Consider the following 18,346-nt stretch of genomic DNA (forward strand, 5'->3'; position numbering starts at 1 on the left):
CTAAGACTCTTAGCAATAGTGGAGAGGGTGCTTGATGGGCCTTCCCCTGTAATCAGATTGAGGACTACCCTGACTGTCATCATAGAGCCTCCACCCAGTGACTGATGGAAGCAGACATAGACATCCACAGCTAGGCACAGGGCTGAGCACCTGGAGTCCAGTCGAAGATAGGGAGGAGGGATTGTATGAGTGGGGAGGTGGTGGGGCCGGGGCAGGAACCTGCAGGTGACCAAACCAGGCCTTCTGAATGTGGGTGACAGTTTTGTGGCTTGGTCTGCTGATGGGGATCCTGCCAGTAGGACCAGGATTTATTCCTGATGCATGACCTGGCTTTTTGGAGCCCACTACATATTCAACATTTAGAAGGGAATTACTGCCACATTTATGTGAGATAATAATATTTACATAGTTCTTAAATCAAAAGGTGTGAAAGTATGTACATCAAAATGTTCCCCTTCATTCATCTTATTTCTCTTTGCTACCAGTAACCATGGTTAACTGTTGCATGTCTATTTCCCTAAAGTTATTACACACACACACACACACACACACACACACACACACACACACACACACACAAACACACACACACACAGTATGATAGATAAAACTAGCTGGAAAATACACATCTATTATTATTAAATAAGTTGATTCAGAAAGAGAATAGAGAGAACAAACAAAAGAGAAAAAGAAATTTATGCATGGACCTAAGTTTATATGAATGTGGATTTACTGCATAACAAACACAGTATATGAATGACACAAAACAACTATGAATCCCTAAGAAAGACAACAAGTTAAGAATCAGCAAATAGAGCAGCATAGTGCAGGCACAGTGAGCTACTGAGATACTTGCTTTCTCTGCCCAAAGAAAACAAGCCAGAACACCTTTCCCCCAAAAGCCTTTGTAGGCTCTTTCTACAGGGAAATGACTAAATGGAAATGAATGGTGCCCAGTAGAGAAGAAATGCAACTCCAACAAAAGACATTATTTAATATTTCCTCTGTGTGTGTGTTTCTTGCCCTGTTAAAACTTCTAAAACCTATTTTTAAAATCTTAATTATAAACAGAGAGCTATATTTGTTTCTTATAAGCCCTCTAACAAATTTATTCTCTCAAACTTCAGAAGGTCAGAAATCTCAAATAGGATTTTAAAAACTCCATGCTTTCATGAAATACATTTTAGTGATATTCATAAAATACAAAAATACATATTTATGAGAAAACATATAATATTTTGATACATACACCATTGGCTAAGCTGCACTCTTTCTGCTAAATCTAGGGAAGAGGCTACTAGCATTTCTTGATTGGTAACCCTGCTTTTCTTCTCTCTGACTGGTTTTCTTGACCCCCTGTTCTTTATGAAGAAACTTTCGTAATTATGTTAGTCCTACCTGCATAATCCAAGACTATATCTTTATTTAAATGCCATATAATAAACCTTAATTTTACCTTCATAACCACACTCTTCATAACCTAACATGCTCACAGATTCTATGATTGGGAGGTGCCATCTTTAGTGTGCATTCTCACCATCAAAATAACTCAATGTATCCTTTAATCTTCTAGAAAGAAAGAAGACAAGGAAACGAAGATGAAAGGAATGACAGCACATGAAACATAGGTGACTATTATACACAGTCAACAAGATATATTGAATATGCTAGGGGAACAGAATGATAGTGGGTGAGTGAAGTGCACTATGCATTCATATACTTGACACAAAGGAATTCATGTTATACGCTAAAAGTAAAAAGATATAGCAGTACAAGCACATTATAAGTATGGAGGTAACTAAACCATAAGTGCTTAAGGCACTGAATTTTTCTGATCCTTGATTTCTTTATCCAGATACTTGGACCTTCAATATTGCTTACTTCACAGTATCTTTCAAGGTTAAAGTGAGTTAATACATGTCCTTAGTGCTGTGTCTGGCACATATTACATGCTCAACAATTAATCATTATTAATTTAATCACTATAAGAATTTTCAGTTAAACTAATTTGCTGAGGCTACCACAACAAAGTTCCAGATATTGGATATGTTAAAACAAGACAATTGTATCACCTCAGAGGATTGGAATGAATGTTTCAGTAGGGCCAGGCTCTATTTAAAACCTGTAAGTGATTTTTTCCTTGCCTCTTACGAATCTCAACTTGTTTGCAGGCAAAATTTGACAGTTCTTTGCTTATGGAAACATCCACCTGATCACAGCCTTTGTGTTCATATAGTCTCTCATGTTCACTCTTCACTCTGTCCAAAATCTCCCTCTTCATAAGAACACCAATTATATGACATTACTGCAATATGACCTCATCTTCAGTGATTACATTTATAATGACACTATTCCCAAATAAGGTCATATTCTGAGGTAATGTAGTTAACAATTTGACATATTTTGGTGGGGGAGGGGATAATTGAATTTATAATACCAATTTTTGCTAAGGAAAAAGGAAAACTAGAGTGCTCATACAGGGACAGTGGAAAAGGGAATTGGTTAAACATTCAGAGCATGTATTATTTTCAAAATGTTCTGTCAGGATCATAGACAGATATCTAATTACACTGTAGCAAAATGCTGTCTGGAAAAGGAGGGTCTACGTAAATATTGTTTATAGAATTAAACACAAAGCATAATGGTAGACAATTGGCTAAGTAGGCTATGAGCCCTGCACAATGTCATTACAAAAGAAACCATTATTTTGCTGAGTTTCAGCAATGAAATGCTACATTTCCCACAGAAAAACCCAAATAATTGCCAAGAATTCTCTAGCCTTGAAAGAGAGAATTTTATTACTTTGTTTTTATTTAAAGCAAACAAAACAAGTATTAATGCCTTTATTGCCATTGTTAGTATATTGTTACTGAATTATATGTGCATTTTGCTTGGCTCCTGTACATCTAATGAATGAAAACTTCATAAAAATTATAATATTAAAAGCAGATAAATATATAAAACTGAATAAATGATATAAGTGCTTTAATATTGATACATTTTGGTGTTCCAAAATGCCATTTAATTAAACTTTAGAGTTACTGAAAAATGCAAAGGGAATTCTCCTATATATCAACATGTACAAATCAATTAATTAACATATTAAATATTTTAAGAAAAATTTTTCTATACCAATCCTCCATTTGAACATGCAACTGTCTATCAGGGCAGAATGAGTATACTTTCCTCCTCTATACAGGTAAAAGGTAAATTTGAAATAGGTTTGAATTTACATGTAGGGCAAAGCTGAGAGCCCTTTTGACAAGAAAGTATTTCATTTTCAGAGAAATATGCAACAGATTAATATGGAGGAAGTCCCATTGAATGTGACTCTAGTTACGAAGAAAAAGCAAATATTCAATGATTTCCACAAAGGGATGCCAACTATGACGAAAGGAGAAACGACTTTTAGGGAAAGAAGACACATAAGACTGTTAGGTGCATAACTGGCTGTGTTGTCAAAGCCTACAGTGATGCAAGGTCACTTGAAATGTAAAGGTCATCTGAATAATTTTGGTTTCCATGAAGATCCATTGACAATAAAATTATGGCCCAAGTCTGTACTAAAAGTAGCCAAATGGTATAAGTATATCAGAAAAAAATTCTATTTTAGATTTTTTTTATTTTTATTTCTCTGTTTGTGTCTGTCTGCCTATCTCCCTCTCCCTCCCCCAAGCACATATTTCTCAGGTGTGTGTGTGTGTGTGTGTGTGTGTGTGTGTGTGTGTGTGTGTGTGTGTGTGTGTGTTTGTGTGTGTGTGTGTGTTTATGTGTATATGTATGTGTATGTATGCACACATGCTTGTGGATGCTGTGTTGGTCAGAAGACACTGTCAAATCACCTGCAACTGGAGTTACAGGGTTATAAGCTGCTGTATATGTATTGGTAATTGAACCCAGGTCCTTTGTAAGACCAGCCAGTGCTCTTAACTACTGAGGTCTCTCTTTAGTCACTTAGTGAATTTTTTCTAGGTAGTGCAATTAAAGAGTTAAGCTGTAACTCCGTAATTTTGGAGGACTGGTTTTAGGAGTCCCTATTAATGCAAAATCCCCAAATTTTCTAGTCTCTTGCATAAAATTTCATAATATGTGTATAAAACCCATGTTCAACTATACTATACTTTAAAACTAAATATCTCATACAAGGAATTCTTATACTATATTGTATAGAGAATGACAAAAAAACTTCTACATATATTAAGTACACAATTAAAACAAATTTTCATTCTTCACTTGATTGAATCTGCAGATACAGAGCCCACAGATACATGGGGTTGATTGTATCCAAATTTCCTCTATTAGCTTTTCCATGCATTTTTAATGTTCTCATTATGAACATGTATTTTCCATGTGATAAAACTGAAACAGTGATTTAAACTGTGAAATGTGATCTTGGGCTGCTTGGATAACCAGTAAGATTGATTTTCAAATTTGATGCCAAGTAAGTGTTTCAGAAGAGGTCCAGTACAGGGAACACAACTAACTGGTGTAGAATATCACCACTGGTGAGGATAGGAAATCTACAGCCTTGGGCAAAGGCATTTCTAATATGTTATACTCTCCTCTGGTCCTAAAGTGAAGAACAGTCAAGATGGCATGCTATAACACCATGAAGTCATAGCCAAATAATGTCCAAATAATGAAAGAATGGCTGGGTACCCAATTTCATCAGTAATTGTGGACTCACAGAGATTGGTGTTTGAAAAGTAATGCTGAACACCTCTACACTATAGTAGCACAAACTATTATTATGTGACAAGTGGGACCTAGCATCTATTCCATTATTCCAATTACTCTATTTTCTTTTTGTGGTATTTTTTTATTTCAAGTAAATTTCCATTTTGATTGTATCCCTAGAATCAGGTAGTATATAAATGGACAAACTGCATACTACAGAACAAGTCTCTCAAAAAGTATTTGTTTATCCAAAAGTACGCTATTAAGAAGACGTCACACATTTTGTCAAAAAACGTTTTCTCTGAGGTAGGTGATCTAGTGAAGAAACTAATTTGCTGACTACTCTCAAGCCTCTAGTAGGGCTAATAACTTACTGCCTCAGCAGTAATGAACCCTTTCTGATTTAAGCTCACTGACCTCATCACTAAGTCCTTTCTAATTTCTATCACATTCCCTTTACCTTCTGCCCCACTCCTTACAAGTATCAGAGCACTGGGCTTCAGAGGGACTTAAAAGTTTACTGCTTGGGTTCACAGTTTGATTCTGACACTGATTAACAAAATGAAACAAATTATTGAATTCCTTCAATTTCATCACTGTAATAGTATTCAAAATTGTTTTAAATATTAAATAAGTTATAAATACAATGTTGGCATATGGTACAGATTACATAGAAGTTTAATCAATAAATAAGTCAATACCTGTACTAGACCGGATTATCTCTGTCCCAACAACATGGCCAAGCAAGTCATACTGATTCAGGCGAGAGCCATCCTGTGCTACTTCCACAGATTTGTTCTTCCCGAGAGTCCAAGAATAAATCACTTCAGCTTTAGTATAGGCATCTATGGCAGAATTGGGTGAAAACGAAGTTTAAGAGAAAGGAAAATGATTTCCTATCATGCTAAATATGTATGTGATTTAGTAATATTTAATTTAGTACAGCTTTCATCCACAAAGCTTTCTAGATGCATGCATGTCTCTCACATAAATCCACCCTTCAATTCATCCATCCACTCCTCTAATAATTACTCAGTAAATATTTAGTATAATGTGTATAATATTCACAAAATAAAACTACATATTTTGTACCTTTAATGACTGACACTTTTCCTTTCCTTGGAGGAAAGAATGTGTGGAGATGTGGAAGAATAACTAAACTATCACCTCATTTACAAATGTCAAACTCAAAGGAGACAGGAGCTGGAGACATACCTGAAGTGAGTGAATCAGGCTGGTAATAAAAAACAAATTGCCAGGAATGTAATAAAAATTTCTTCAATTAATGATAAAATGAGCATATGAGATTAGGACAAAAATTCAAACTAATGGTATTTTAAGTTTAAAATAAAAATTAAATTAAAATAGCAATAATTAATGATTACAGATTTCTTTTATAACTTATTTATTACCACTTTAATATACAAACCAGATTTCTCACGTTTTCTTTTATGCCAGGTTGTCAATGATTTCTCTTTGATTTGAAATTAAAATGTCAAATACAGAATTTTTTACAGATTAACCAAAGTGTGAGATGGCATAGAGATACAAAGTTTTTGTCAATGTCTTAAATGAATGATTGATTCCTTCCTAGGAAATTTCTACACTGAATTTCATATTTAGAGTGAGCACTTTACCCTAACTCAAGTACCTAGGCTCAGAAAGGGAAGATAATCACCATATAGGTTGCACCTTCCCTCCAAGTTTTATGCTGTCTGTTGTTGAAGTAGAAGAGGGAAAGTGTCTCCATCTCATGATGGCACCTACTGTATCTTTAATGTGTTCTAGTTAAACAGTTTACCACAAAGCAAATAATTATTGTTGAACCTTCTAGTAAACCAATGTAACCTCTGGGTCTCTGCAAAATTTTACAATACTGAATATACTAATCGTAAGCAAATCTGGCATTACTATTTACTCATGTATATTGTGATTTGCATGCATTTTATTTAGGACTTGTTTTCAAATAAGTAAGCCATTCTATGACTTACTTATAATGAACAACATGCTAAGAACTCATTGACATCAACATTCTCATTGGTACCATGACTAACTATGAATAATTTTGTGGTAGTTTTATATCTGTATTGTTGTATGTGTCTAAGAAAAGTTTATCAGAGGGGATTGTGGATTAGCTCAATTGGTAAAGCATTTGCCACATAATCATGAGGGCCCAAGTTCAGATCCCCCATCTACCATATAAAAATCTAGGTACATGCTTATAGTGTTACTACAGGAGAGACAGAAGGATACCTGGAACTTGAGCTTGATGACTAGTTCTCAAGCCAAATCAATAACATCCATATTCACTAAGAGACTGTCTCAAGTGAGAGGTGGAGAATGATTGAAGAAGATACCCAGTGACAATCTGTGTCTTCCACATACATGCATGTGCACACGCATGATTTTTTAAAAAGAAAATTGTACAAGAGATTTAACTTTTCCACATAAATTGCTCATACAAATTGTTTCAATCATTCTATATAGCAATACTTCACACTGACACATAATTAGTCGTACAATTATTTTACATTTGTGTATATGTGTGTGTGTGCACTCATGCATGAGTGTCCACATACATCCCATAGTGTGCATGTAGAGGTCAGAGGACACCTTTTTGGTGTGGAGTCAGTTTTTCCCTCCTAGAGTCTTGGGGATCAAACTCAGGTTGTGAGGTTTGAAGTCAAGTGTCTTCGACCATTGGTTTGTCTCATCAGCCTCAGTAGGTATTTTCATATCTTGGTAATATATTAATATTTTGATGCCTAGAATTTCCCAGTAGCCACACTTTGTACATGTGCCGAAATACAAAACTTGTTGAACTTTACCCTACTTTTTGCAATTTAGATCTTAATTATACATCTTTCTTATGCACTAGTACCTCACCACTATTATCAGTGGTTTCTCTTTTCAAAGATTCAGTTACTTGTGGTCAATGCATTCCAAAAATATTGGTGGAAAATTCCAGAAATAAAAGGTTCACAAAAGCTAAGTCAAATGCCCTTTAAAGTAACATAGGGGACTCCTTTACTATTATATTCTTTCCTACTGGGGATATTAATTTTTCTCTATCTAGCATATGCATACTGTACATGCTACCAATCTATTAATCACTTAGTAGTTTTCTTTGTTATCAGATCAATTGTTGTAGTATCATAATGCTTGTGCCTCATGGAACATTACACAGTAGCCTAATGCTATCATTCACCTCATATCATGTCATTGTGTTATCACTTCACATCATCACAAGAAGCAGGAGATCAGGTACAATAAATAAGTTCAATTGTTCTATTAGTGGTTATCCTTATTAATCTCCACTGTGTCCAAGTTAAAAAGTTAACTTTTCCATGGATATTTATGTATAGGGAAAAAACTATACACACACAATTGCACAGATTACAATATCCACTAATAGTCTCAGAACATATTCCTCTAGATAAGGGGGATGCTATATCTTAATTATAGTTTCCTTTAATACACTACACAATTTTTATATCTGAAGCTTAATTACTTAAAAATATTTTGTACATATACCTAAAATAATTTCCATTTCTACAAGGAGATGAAAACTCTCCCATATGTGTTGAAGCACAGCTGCCTCAGTCTATCTTTTAATTCTCAAACCCTGATAGATATAAATATCTTAAGGAAGTTAACAATAGAAATTTATATTAAACCCTATATTCAGAATGATTATGAGGAATGTGAGAGCCCACATCAATCATCTATAAGAACTAGTCACCACAGAGCCTCAGCTGGTTGCAACACTCTAAGATTTGAGCCTAGTGTTATCAGATCATTAATTTCATAAAGCAGTAATAAATATAGGAACTTAGAATTTGGCAGCTGGGTTAGCAGGCAGAGAGCTCCAGTGCTGTGGGATGGTCTGTATGTCAAATGTGTTGCTGATTGGTCAATGAATAAATCACTGATTGGCCCGTGGCCAGGCAGGAAGTGTAGGCGGGACAAGGAGGAGAATAGAGCTGGGAAGTGGAAGGCTGAGGAAGAGACACGGCCAGCCGCCATCAGGATAAGGAAGATGTAAAGTACCGGTAAGCCACAAGCCACGTGGCAAGGTATAGATTAATAGAAATGGATTAATTTAAGCTGTAAGAACAGTTAGCAAGAAGCCTGCCACGGCCATACAGTTTGAAACCAATATAAGTCTCTGTGTTTATTTGATCGGGTTTAAGCGGCTTGGGACTGGCGGGTGAGAGAGATTTGTCCTGACTGTGGGCCAGGCAGGAAAACTCTAGCTACACTCCAGGGATGCTCTTTTCTCCTGTCATGCTACCTCCTCCCCACAAATGCTGGAGTTCCAGGTGTGTACATCTACACTTTGATATTTGTGTGGATACTGGGAATCCAAACTTGGGTTCTCATGCTTGTACTGCAAGCACTTTACTCACTAAGCTACCTTCCCAGCCTTTGGTATACAATTATTTAAAGCAATAAATACTGTATGGATCAAATATGTTATATCTATAGTTCCAATTTGAAACCCTTCAGGAGACTTACTTCTATAGATCATGGTGGTTTGTTGTAACTCAGCTTTGGAAAAAATATTTTATGTTGTTTATGACATAGTATTTCAGTTGTAGCTCTTTAAAATACTATTACTGAAAAGAGAGGGAGTATTTCTTACAAATCCTTTCATGTGCTTACCAAAATACATTTTTGTATACACGTGTGTGTGTGTGTATGTGTGTGTGTGTGTGTGTGTGTGTGTGTGTGTGTGTGTGTGATAGTTCTCTTAGAAGAATGTGATTTCACAGTATGCTGTTTTCTTATTTATTGCCCTTTGAACAGACAACATTAGGACTACTGAATAGCAAAAATGTGAAGATACAAACAGGTGTGTCTCTGTTTAAGAATAGATGTACTCTAAGCATATGTACCAAATAGAGAAGGAACTAGAGAAAAATACAAAAAATAGTTTTGACCGTGTAACTTTTTTTTAAGTGAAAGGTAGGTAATAGAAGATATTTTTAACCCTAAGAAAGGAAATACATTTCTTGGTAGATTTCTTTACTTAAACTGACTTGTAGAACAGACATTAATGAATATTAACTCCCAAATTCCAACTAAATCTTGAAGCTTGACTCTATACTAGTAAACAAAGTTAATATGGTATTGTTTTTGTTGTTGTTGTTGTTTGTTTGTTTTTCATATATCGAATCTAGTGGGGAAAATAACATGAAAACAAAAAGGAGAACTACTATAGAGACATGTGGAATGTGGAAGGAAAATCAGAAAGGAAGTACATTGTATGTGTATAAAGACCTGTCAGGATGTATCCCTTTACTTTGTACAATTACTATACACTAGTAAAAAGTTAGATGCTGTAACCCTCAGCAGGGAGACTGCTATTTTTTGAAGGAGACAAAGAGAGCTAATTGTAATGCAATTCTGACATAAAAAGTACACAACTTAGTGCAGGAAAAATAAGTGTTAACTGAAACTAGAGGTGAACACTAAATTTATTGTTTTAAAAAATGATACTCTTCACATTATTGTGAGCATTTTGTTGATTTCTGAAAGTTGCTTAAAATTTCTTTTGACAACTTTAAGAAATCTATTACTCTTATTTTTAAAATTATAATTTCATCATTTCACTCTTCGTTTTCCTCCCACCAAATTATTCCATGCACCCCTCTTTACTTTCTTTCAAATTCAAGACCCCATTTTCCATTAATTGTTGTCATGTAAATATGCATATAAACTTCTTAGGCTGTATAATATTACACATTTGAATGTTTTCAGGGATGGCCATTTATATTGGACAACTAATAGATTCGTTCTTCCATGGAGAGGACTGTTTCCCCAGATCTGAGCATTCCTTAGTTGCCCGTAGTTCTTTGTGTGGGGCTGAGACCTTATGGGCTTTTTCCTGTCCACTTTGTCATGTCTATTGATGTTGTCCTTGTTCAGCTCATATTTAGGCAGAATTGTGGAGCCCTATTCCACTGGATGATACATCTACAAAACAATTCCTGCTCCTAAGGCTCAGGTTACACTGTAGAAGAAGGGGCAAAAAGATTGTAGGAGCCACATGATTGGGAAGTTTTTGTGAGACGGTGTCTCCTAGTAATTCAGAAGCTACACTCTTCTGATAATTTGAGAAAATCCTATCACTGCTTTCATGCAGGAGACCTGGAAGCAAAGTTTGTCAGAAGAAACTTTCAACAAATGTTTTTTGTCAGCAGTGACATTTGAGGTTGTATTAACTATATTATGGTGATATATTTTGTGTATCCTAATAAACTTTCCTGAGGATTAGAGGACAGAGCCAGCCACTAGATTAGAAACAGAGCCATGCAGTGGTGGCACATGCCTTTAATCCAGAGCAAAGGCATGAGATCTCAAGTGCTGGAATTAAAGGTGTGTGCCATCACTGCCTGACCTCTATGTCTAATCTAGTGGTTGACTCTGTCTTCTGATCCTCAGGCAAGTTTATTAGGGTACACAGTATATTACCACACTACATACAATGATTTAAGAGTGTGTATCATTCACTCCTTCTTGATGTGCTCATTTTTCCTTCCAGGATAATGTTCCTTAATTTCACCTACCATATCCTTAGCATTTATTGTAGTAATGTCTTTTCTCTAGCCTTTCCAGTCCTTGATCCTACTCTTGTCTCTGTTTACAGTCATTGCTTTACTAAGCCCACCATACCATCTGTACAGACAACAACTAAATTAAACACCCACTCTGGATCTTTCAGAGAAATTAGAAATGAGCAAAGTTTTAAATATGTGCTTTCCTATCAGAATTAGATCTTAGCAATAGATGCAGTTATTACTAATTTGAAGAAACCAATGGTGTAAAATCAAAAAGAAGAGGGAAAAAATTGACACACTGAGTCAAAGTTTTGAAATTTTCAGGAATATTTAAGACTTAAGTGTTCACAATCTGTCTTAGCTAGTGTTTCCATTGCTGCAATGAAATACTATGACCTAAAAGCAAGTTAGGGAGGAAAGGATTTTTTTAGCTTATACTTCCACATTGCTGTTCATCACCAAAGGAAGTCAGGACAGTGCAGTGTAGCACGAATCTTAACAGTTCTTATTAATAAAATCAAACCTGAGGCCAGTTATTGGGGTGAGTACTGGAAGATCAGAGAAACAGAACAAGTCACAGCTAACCTCACCTGGCCAACTTCTCAGCTGGTCTTGTTTCCTCAGACTGGAAGCTTCTGTGTCCTCATCCCAGTGGCTCTCAGCTGAACTGCTGCTAGAAAGCCTAAAAGCTTAACCAGCCAAATGCTTCTAGTTTCTGGTCCTCACGCCTTATATACCTTTCTGCTTTCTACCACCACTCCCTGGGATTCAAGGCTCACTTTCTGGAATTAAAGGCGTGTGTCACCATGCCTGGCCGTTTCCAATGTGGCCCTGAACTCACAGAGATCCAGAGGGATTTCTACCTCTGGAGTGCTAGGATTAAAGGTGTGAGTGCCACCATTTTCTAGCCTTTGTATCTAGTGGCTGTTCTGTCTCTGACCCCAGGTAAGTTTATTAGCGTGCACAATATGTTGGGGAACACAATACCACCACAGGACAGGAACTCAAACAGGGCAGGAACCTGGAGGCAGGACCTGATGTAGAGGCCATGGGGGAGTGCTGCTTACTGGCTTGCTCATCATGGCTCACTCAGCCTGCTTTTTTTTTTTAATGCTGAATTCCGTTTATTGAAGGAGGGAGGAGGTCTTAAATACAGGCTTACAGCACAATGGGAGAACCCTGGAGGGCAGAAGTTTGCTACCAATGTTTTACAATCTTGCATCTAAGCTGTTAAAGCTCATTATGCAGGATACAAAGACAAGGAACTTCCCTTAAGCATTCAGGAGGATGGAACCCGGCAGGGAATTAGCATAGGGAGGATATCAAGGTCTAGGTCAACAAGCAAGGCAACAGTTACACAAAACGGAGGCCAGAGCCCTACAGGTCCCCCTTTTACTAAAAAAATGAGCTTCTGACTTAGGTTGCGTGAGACGTCAGCAGGTCACCTTACCCGTCATGGAGACGCCATCTTAGGTTGGTGAGTGCCCCCCAGTCAGCCTGCTGTCTTATAGCATCCAGGAGCTATAGGGATGGCACTACCCATAATGGGCTGGGCCCTCCCCCATAAATAATTAAGGAAGTGCCTTACAGCCAGATATTTTGGAGAAATTTTCTCAAATGGGGTTCCCTCCTTTCAGATAACTCTAACTTGTGTCAAGTTGACCTAAGACTACCTAGCACACAATCTGATCACTTGACTTTATTTAATATGTTTGTGCTATGCCTTTAGTACTACATGCTGCTAGTGGCAAATTATTCTTCAAAATTACATATGTGTGTGTGTGTGTGTGTGTGTGTGTGTGTGTGTGTGTGTGCGTGTAGTTGTGATGGTTACCTTAAACTGAACTTCATACAACCTAGAATAATATGTTTACATTGGGCTGGTCAACTTGACATAAGCTAGAGTTATTTGGGAAGAGGAAATCTCAAATGAGAAAATGCCTCTATCGTATTGGCCTGAGGCAAGTCTATTGGGCATTTTCTTGATTATGATTAATGTAGGAGGGCCCAGCCCACTATGGGTGGTGCTGCCTCAGGCAAGTGGTCCTGAGTTGTATAAGAAAAGTAGCTGAGGAAGCCCGGAGGATCAAGCCAGTAAGAAGTATTCCTCCACGATCTCTCCTTCATTCAATTCCTGCCTCTTGGTTTCTGCTTGAGTTCCTACCTTAATATCCTCCAAAGATAGACTGTGATCAGGAAGTATAAGCCAAATAAACTCTTTCCTCACCAAGTTGCTTTGGTTCAAAATGTTGTTTTATCACAGCAGTAGAAAGCAAACTAGGGCAGCATGCCTGTGGGGAATTGTCTTAATTGACATGAGAACATCCAGTGCATTGTGGGTGGCACCATTCCCTAGGCAGGGTTTCTGGAACTGTATTAATGGAGGAATTGATCTTGGCACAAGCAAGTAAGTCATCATACATCATACATGCATTAATTTCACTATGCTTCTGACTATGGATGTGATGTGACTAGCTGACTGAAGTTCCTGAGTTGACCTTCTCCCAAAGATACACTATAACATGGAATTGTAAGCTGAATCAAACCATTTTCTATCCTAAGTTGTTTTTGTCGTGGCACTTTATCACAGGAACTGAAATGAAATTAGAACAGTAGTAAAGTATATCCAAACACTGAGGGTATGCTCCCAAGAGATAACAGATTTTGGAAGTAAAACTAGAAATTTTTGAACTGTGACTCTAGTTCTATTTAAAATTCATATCATTTGGAACATCTAACATATAAATCCTATACTATATTAATCCTAATTAGTAGGATTAATCCTAATGTATGTTAGTATCAGGAATTTGGAAATAGTATCAAGAGCAATTATACGTCAGTTACTGAGGACTTCTACTACAGAATAATGTTCCCTGGTTTTGCATATAACAGAAATAGAGCCACACTGCAGGTATACTTAGATATAAGGCTTTTCTCAGTAAGTTATCTGTGGTGTTATTTAACTTGTTGAGCATAATTGCCATAATATTATTGTACTTTGGTGTGAGTGTACCTCACATTTTTAATTCATTCTGATGGCCTGGAGGTAGCTTCCAGTGTGAATATATTACAACTAGTTCTGCTATAGCTGTCACTTATATGAATATTGATAAGCATTAATATACTGATGGCAAGAAATGCAAAGTTTTTATATGTATATGTTCAGTATTATGAGGTGAGACCAAACAATTTCCCCCAAATTTGCTATAAATCTACATACTTATTGTAGCTCAGGACTGTATGGAGTTGCTCTAAAACCTCACCTATGTGTGGAATTTCCTGAGTTTTTCATAATAATTACTTTATTGAATGTATAGTAGTACACTTTGGATGAATCTTTGTTTCTTTGCTAAAGGAATTATCAGCTACTCAGTAAGTCCTTACATGAGAGAGAAACAAAGAAATCCTAAGGTGTTTCATTGATTCCTAGAGATTTGTAGGGAGTCTTACACATTTGAACATTTTGTCATAAAACAAATTGTATGTAACACAAATGTTTTTCTCATCCTATGAAAAGCTTTCTTAGTGTCTTTTTGTTTTGCTTTCTTCCCCTTTGTTTGTTTTGCTTATTTATTTATTTTTGTTTAGACAGAATCTTACTTTATAACTCAGGCATCCTGGAACTCACTATGTATCACAGACTAGCCTCAAACTCACATCAGTCCTTCTGCCACAGATTCTTGAGTGCTAAAGTTATAAGCCTGCACCATCACACTCTGCCCTTCCCACCCTGCCTTATTGTTCTCTTAATGATATTTTGATTAAGTAGAAATCCTTAATATTTAATATATCCTAGGTATCTTCTCAGTTTCAGTCTATGCCTTTGTTCAATTGATCTCTACCTTCTCCAATTCATGAGGATATTCTCCTATATTTTCATCTAAAAGTTCTGGGTTTTTAATTGAAATAGAATTACATTACTTTCCTCCTTTAGCCCCTCCCCAGATAGTCTTGCTTGAGCCCCTCTCAAACACCTCCCTCAAATCCCCCTTATGTCTCTCCTCAAGTTGATAGCCTCTTTTTCTTAGATTTTTCAATCCATCTGGAATTTATATATTTATATATATCTTATATATATTTAATATAAAATAACATCCAAGATCTCCCTCCTTGTCTCATTAACTCCACACTATTTTTTTAATCTTTGTAACAGTAATATCTTGTCTAAATTACTATAGCTTCAAGTAGGTTTGATATCACTATGAGTTCTGTGGATTTATTCTTATTCAAGACTCTTAAGTATTCTTAGCATCTTAATATTTCCATATAAACTTTAAAATCAGCATTGTTTTCTTTACATTTATCTGTATTCATCTTGAGACTTTGGATTAATAATTTTCATCAGTTTTAAAAGTTCCTTTTTCTTTTGCAAAATATACATGTATGAAATTTTCACAGTACATTTTTAGTTACACATAATAACTTCTTCACCATTCTCAATGTGTTTCTTTTCTTTTATTTTATTTTACAATACAATTCAGGTCGACATATCAGCCACGGATTCCCTTGTTCTCCCCCCTCCTGCCCCCCTCCCCTTCCCCCCAGTCCACCCCCGATCCCCACCTCCTCCAGACAAAGCCTCCCCCGAGGACTGAGATCAACCTGGTAGACTCAGTCCAGGCAGGTCCAGTCCCCTCTTCCCAGGCCGAGCCAAGCAACCCTGCATAGGCCCCAGGTTTCAAACAGCCAACTCATGCCATGAGCACAGGACCCGGTCCCACTGCCTGGATGCCTCCCAAGCAGATCAAGCCAATCAACTATCTCATCCATTCAGAGAGCCTGATCCAGTTGGGGGCCCCTCAGCCATTGGTTCATAGTTCATGTGTTTCCATTCGTTTGGCTGTTTGTCCCTGTGCTTTATCCAACCTTGGTCTCAACAATTCTCGCTCATATAAACCCTCCTCTTTCTTGCTAATTGGTCTCCCGGAGCTCCACCTGGGGCCTATCCATGGATCTCTGCATCCAGATCCCTCAGTCATTGAATGGGGTTTCTAGCACAACAATTAGGGTGTTTGGCCATCCCATCCCCAGAGTAGGTCAGTTCGGGCTGTATCTCGACCATTGCCAGCAGTCTGTTGTGGGGGTATCTTTGTGGATTTCTGTGGGCCTCTCTAGCACTTTGCCTCTTCCTATTCTCATGTGGTCTTCATTTACCATGGTCTCCTATTCCTTGTTCTCCCTCTCTGTTGTTGATCCAGCTGGGATCTCCCACTCCCCCAAGCTCTCTTTCCCTCGACCCTCACCCTTCATTTCCCCCACCCATGTCCAGGCTGTTCATGTAGATATCATTCATTTCTCCATCACTGGGAGATCCCCGTGTCTTTCCTGGGGTCCTGTTTTCCAGGTAGCCTCCCTAGTGATGTGAGTAGCAGTCCAGTCATCCTTGTTCCACATCTAGTATCCTCCTATGAGTGAGTACATACCATGTTTGTCTTTCTGAGTCTGGGTTACCTCACTCAGCATGATTTTTTCTAGATCCATCCATTTGTCTGCAAACCTCATGATGTCATTGTTTTTCTCTGCTGAGTAGTATTCCATTGTGTATATGTACATTTTATTTATCCATTCTTCAGTTGAAGGGCATCTAGGTTGTTTCCAGGTTCTGGCTATTGCAAACAATGCTAATATTAACATAGCTGAGCAAGTGCTCTTATGGTGTGGTTGAGCATTCCTTGGGTATATGCCCAAGAGTGGTATAGCTGGATCTTGGGGGAGATTGATTCCCAATTTTCTAAGAAAGTGTCATATTGATTTCCAAAGTGGTTGTACAAGCATGCATTCCCACCAGCAGTGGAGGAGAGTTCCCCTAGCTCCACATCCTCTCCAGCATAAGCTGTCTTCAGTGTTTTTGAACTTAGCCATTCTGACAGGTGTAAGGTGGTATCTAAGAGTTGTTTTGATTTGCATTTCCCTGATGATTAGGGATGTTGAGCAATTCCTTAAATGTCTTTCAGCCATTTGAGTTTCCTCTGTTGAGAATTCTCTGTTTAGTTCTATAGCCCATTTCTTAATTGGACTGTTGGTCATTTTGATGTCTAATTTCTTGAGTTCCTTATATATTCTGGATATCAGTCCTCTGTCAGATGTGGGGTTGGTGAAGACCTTTTCCCATTCTGTAGGCTGTCGCTTTGCCTTGTTGACTGTATCCTTTGCTCTACAAAAGCTTCTCAATTTCAAGAGGTCCCATTGATTGATTGTTTCTCTCAGTGTCTGTGCTACTGGTGTTATATTTAGGAAGTGATCTCCTATGCCAATGCGTTCAAGACTAGTTCCTACTTTCTCTTCTAGCAGGTTCAGAGTAGCTGGATTTATGTTGAGGTCCTTGATCCACTTGGACTTAAGTTTTGTGCACAGTGATAGATATGGATCTATTTGCAGCCTTCTACATGTTGATATCCAGTTATGCCAGCACCATTTGTTGAAGATGCTTTCTTTTTTCCATTGTACAGTTTAGGCTTCTTTGTCAAAAGTTATATGTTCATAGGTATGCGGATTAATGTCAGGGTCTTCAATTCGATTCCATTGGTCCACATGTCGGTTTTTATGCCAGTACCAAACTGTTTTTATTACTGTAGCTCTATAGTAGAGCTTGAAGTCAGGGATTGTAATGCCTCCAGAGGTTGTTTTATTGTACAGGATTCTTTTGGCTATCCTGGGTTTTTTGTTTTGCCATATGAAGTTGAGTATTATTCTTTCCAGGTCTGTGAAGAATTGTGTTGGTATTCTTTTCTGTTTTTTCTTTCTGTTCTTCTATTTCTCTATTTTCTATTGTCTATTCTTTAGCTATCTAATCCTGTCTTCTGTTTTATCTATCCATGAACTATGAATTTTAGTTGTACTTTTCTGTCAATATTTTCCAATTTATTTTTATTTATAGATTCTAAGTTTCTGTTCAAATTATCTTTTATCTGTTTAATTCATATTTGTCTCTTATGTCTTGAAGACAGTACCCACATGTGTTATATGTATGTGGCTGTGGTTTTTATGTGTACATGCACATGAGTGCATATGGAAGTCAGAGGTTAACATTCTGTGCCTCAGTCATGTGCCACATTATTACTAATTTTAATTAGGGTTTAATTAAATTTAATTAATTTTAATTCTGA

The 18,346-nt window shown here is 37.1% G+C and overlaps 1 protein-coding gene across 2 annotated transcripts in view; it reads right to left on the reverse strand.

Annotated features, from left to right (window-relative positions):
• Gabra3 (gamma-aminobutyric acid type A receptor subunit alpha3) overlaps nucleotides 1–18,346 on the reverse strand; it is a 318,197-nt gene that overhangs the window by 100,520 nt on the left and 199,331 nt on the right. For both annotated transcript variants that reach the window (XM_052741044.1, XM_052741055.1), the window contains exon 7: nucleotides 5,379–5,522. In XM_052741044.1, the coding sequence (XP_052597004.1) occupies nucleotides 5,379–5,522 (144 nt within the window). The remainder of the gene's footprint in view (nucleotides 1–5,378; nucleotides 5,523–18,346) is intronic.

This window comes from Peromyscus californicus, unplaced genomic scaffold (genome assembly GCF_007827085.1).
Source record: "Peromyscus californicus insignis strain IS unplaced genomic scaffold, ASM782708v3 Scaffold_10__1_contigs__length_136768540, whole genome shotgun sequence".
NCBI lineage: Eukaryota > Metazoa > Chordata > Mammalia > Rodentia > Cricetidae > Peromyscus > Peromyscus californicus.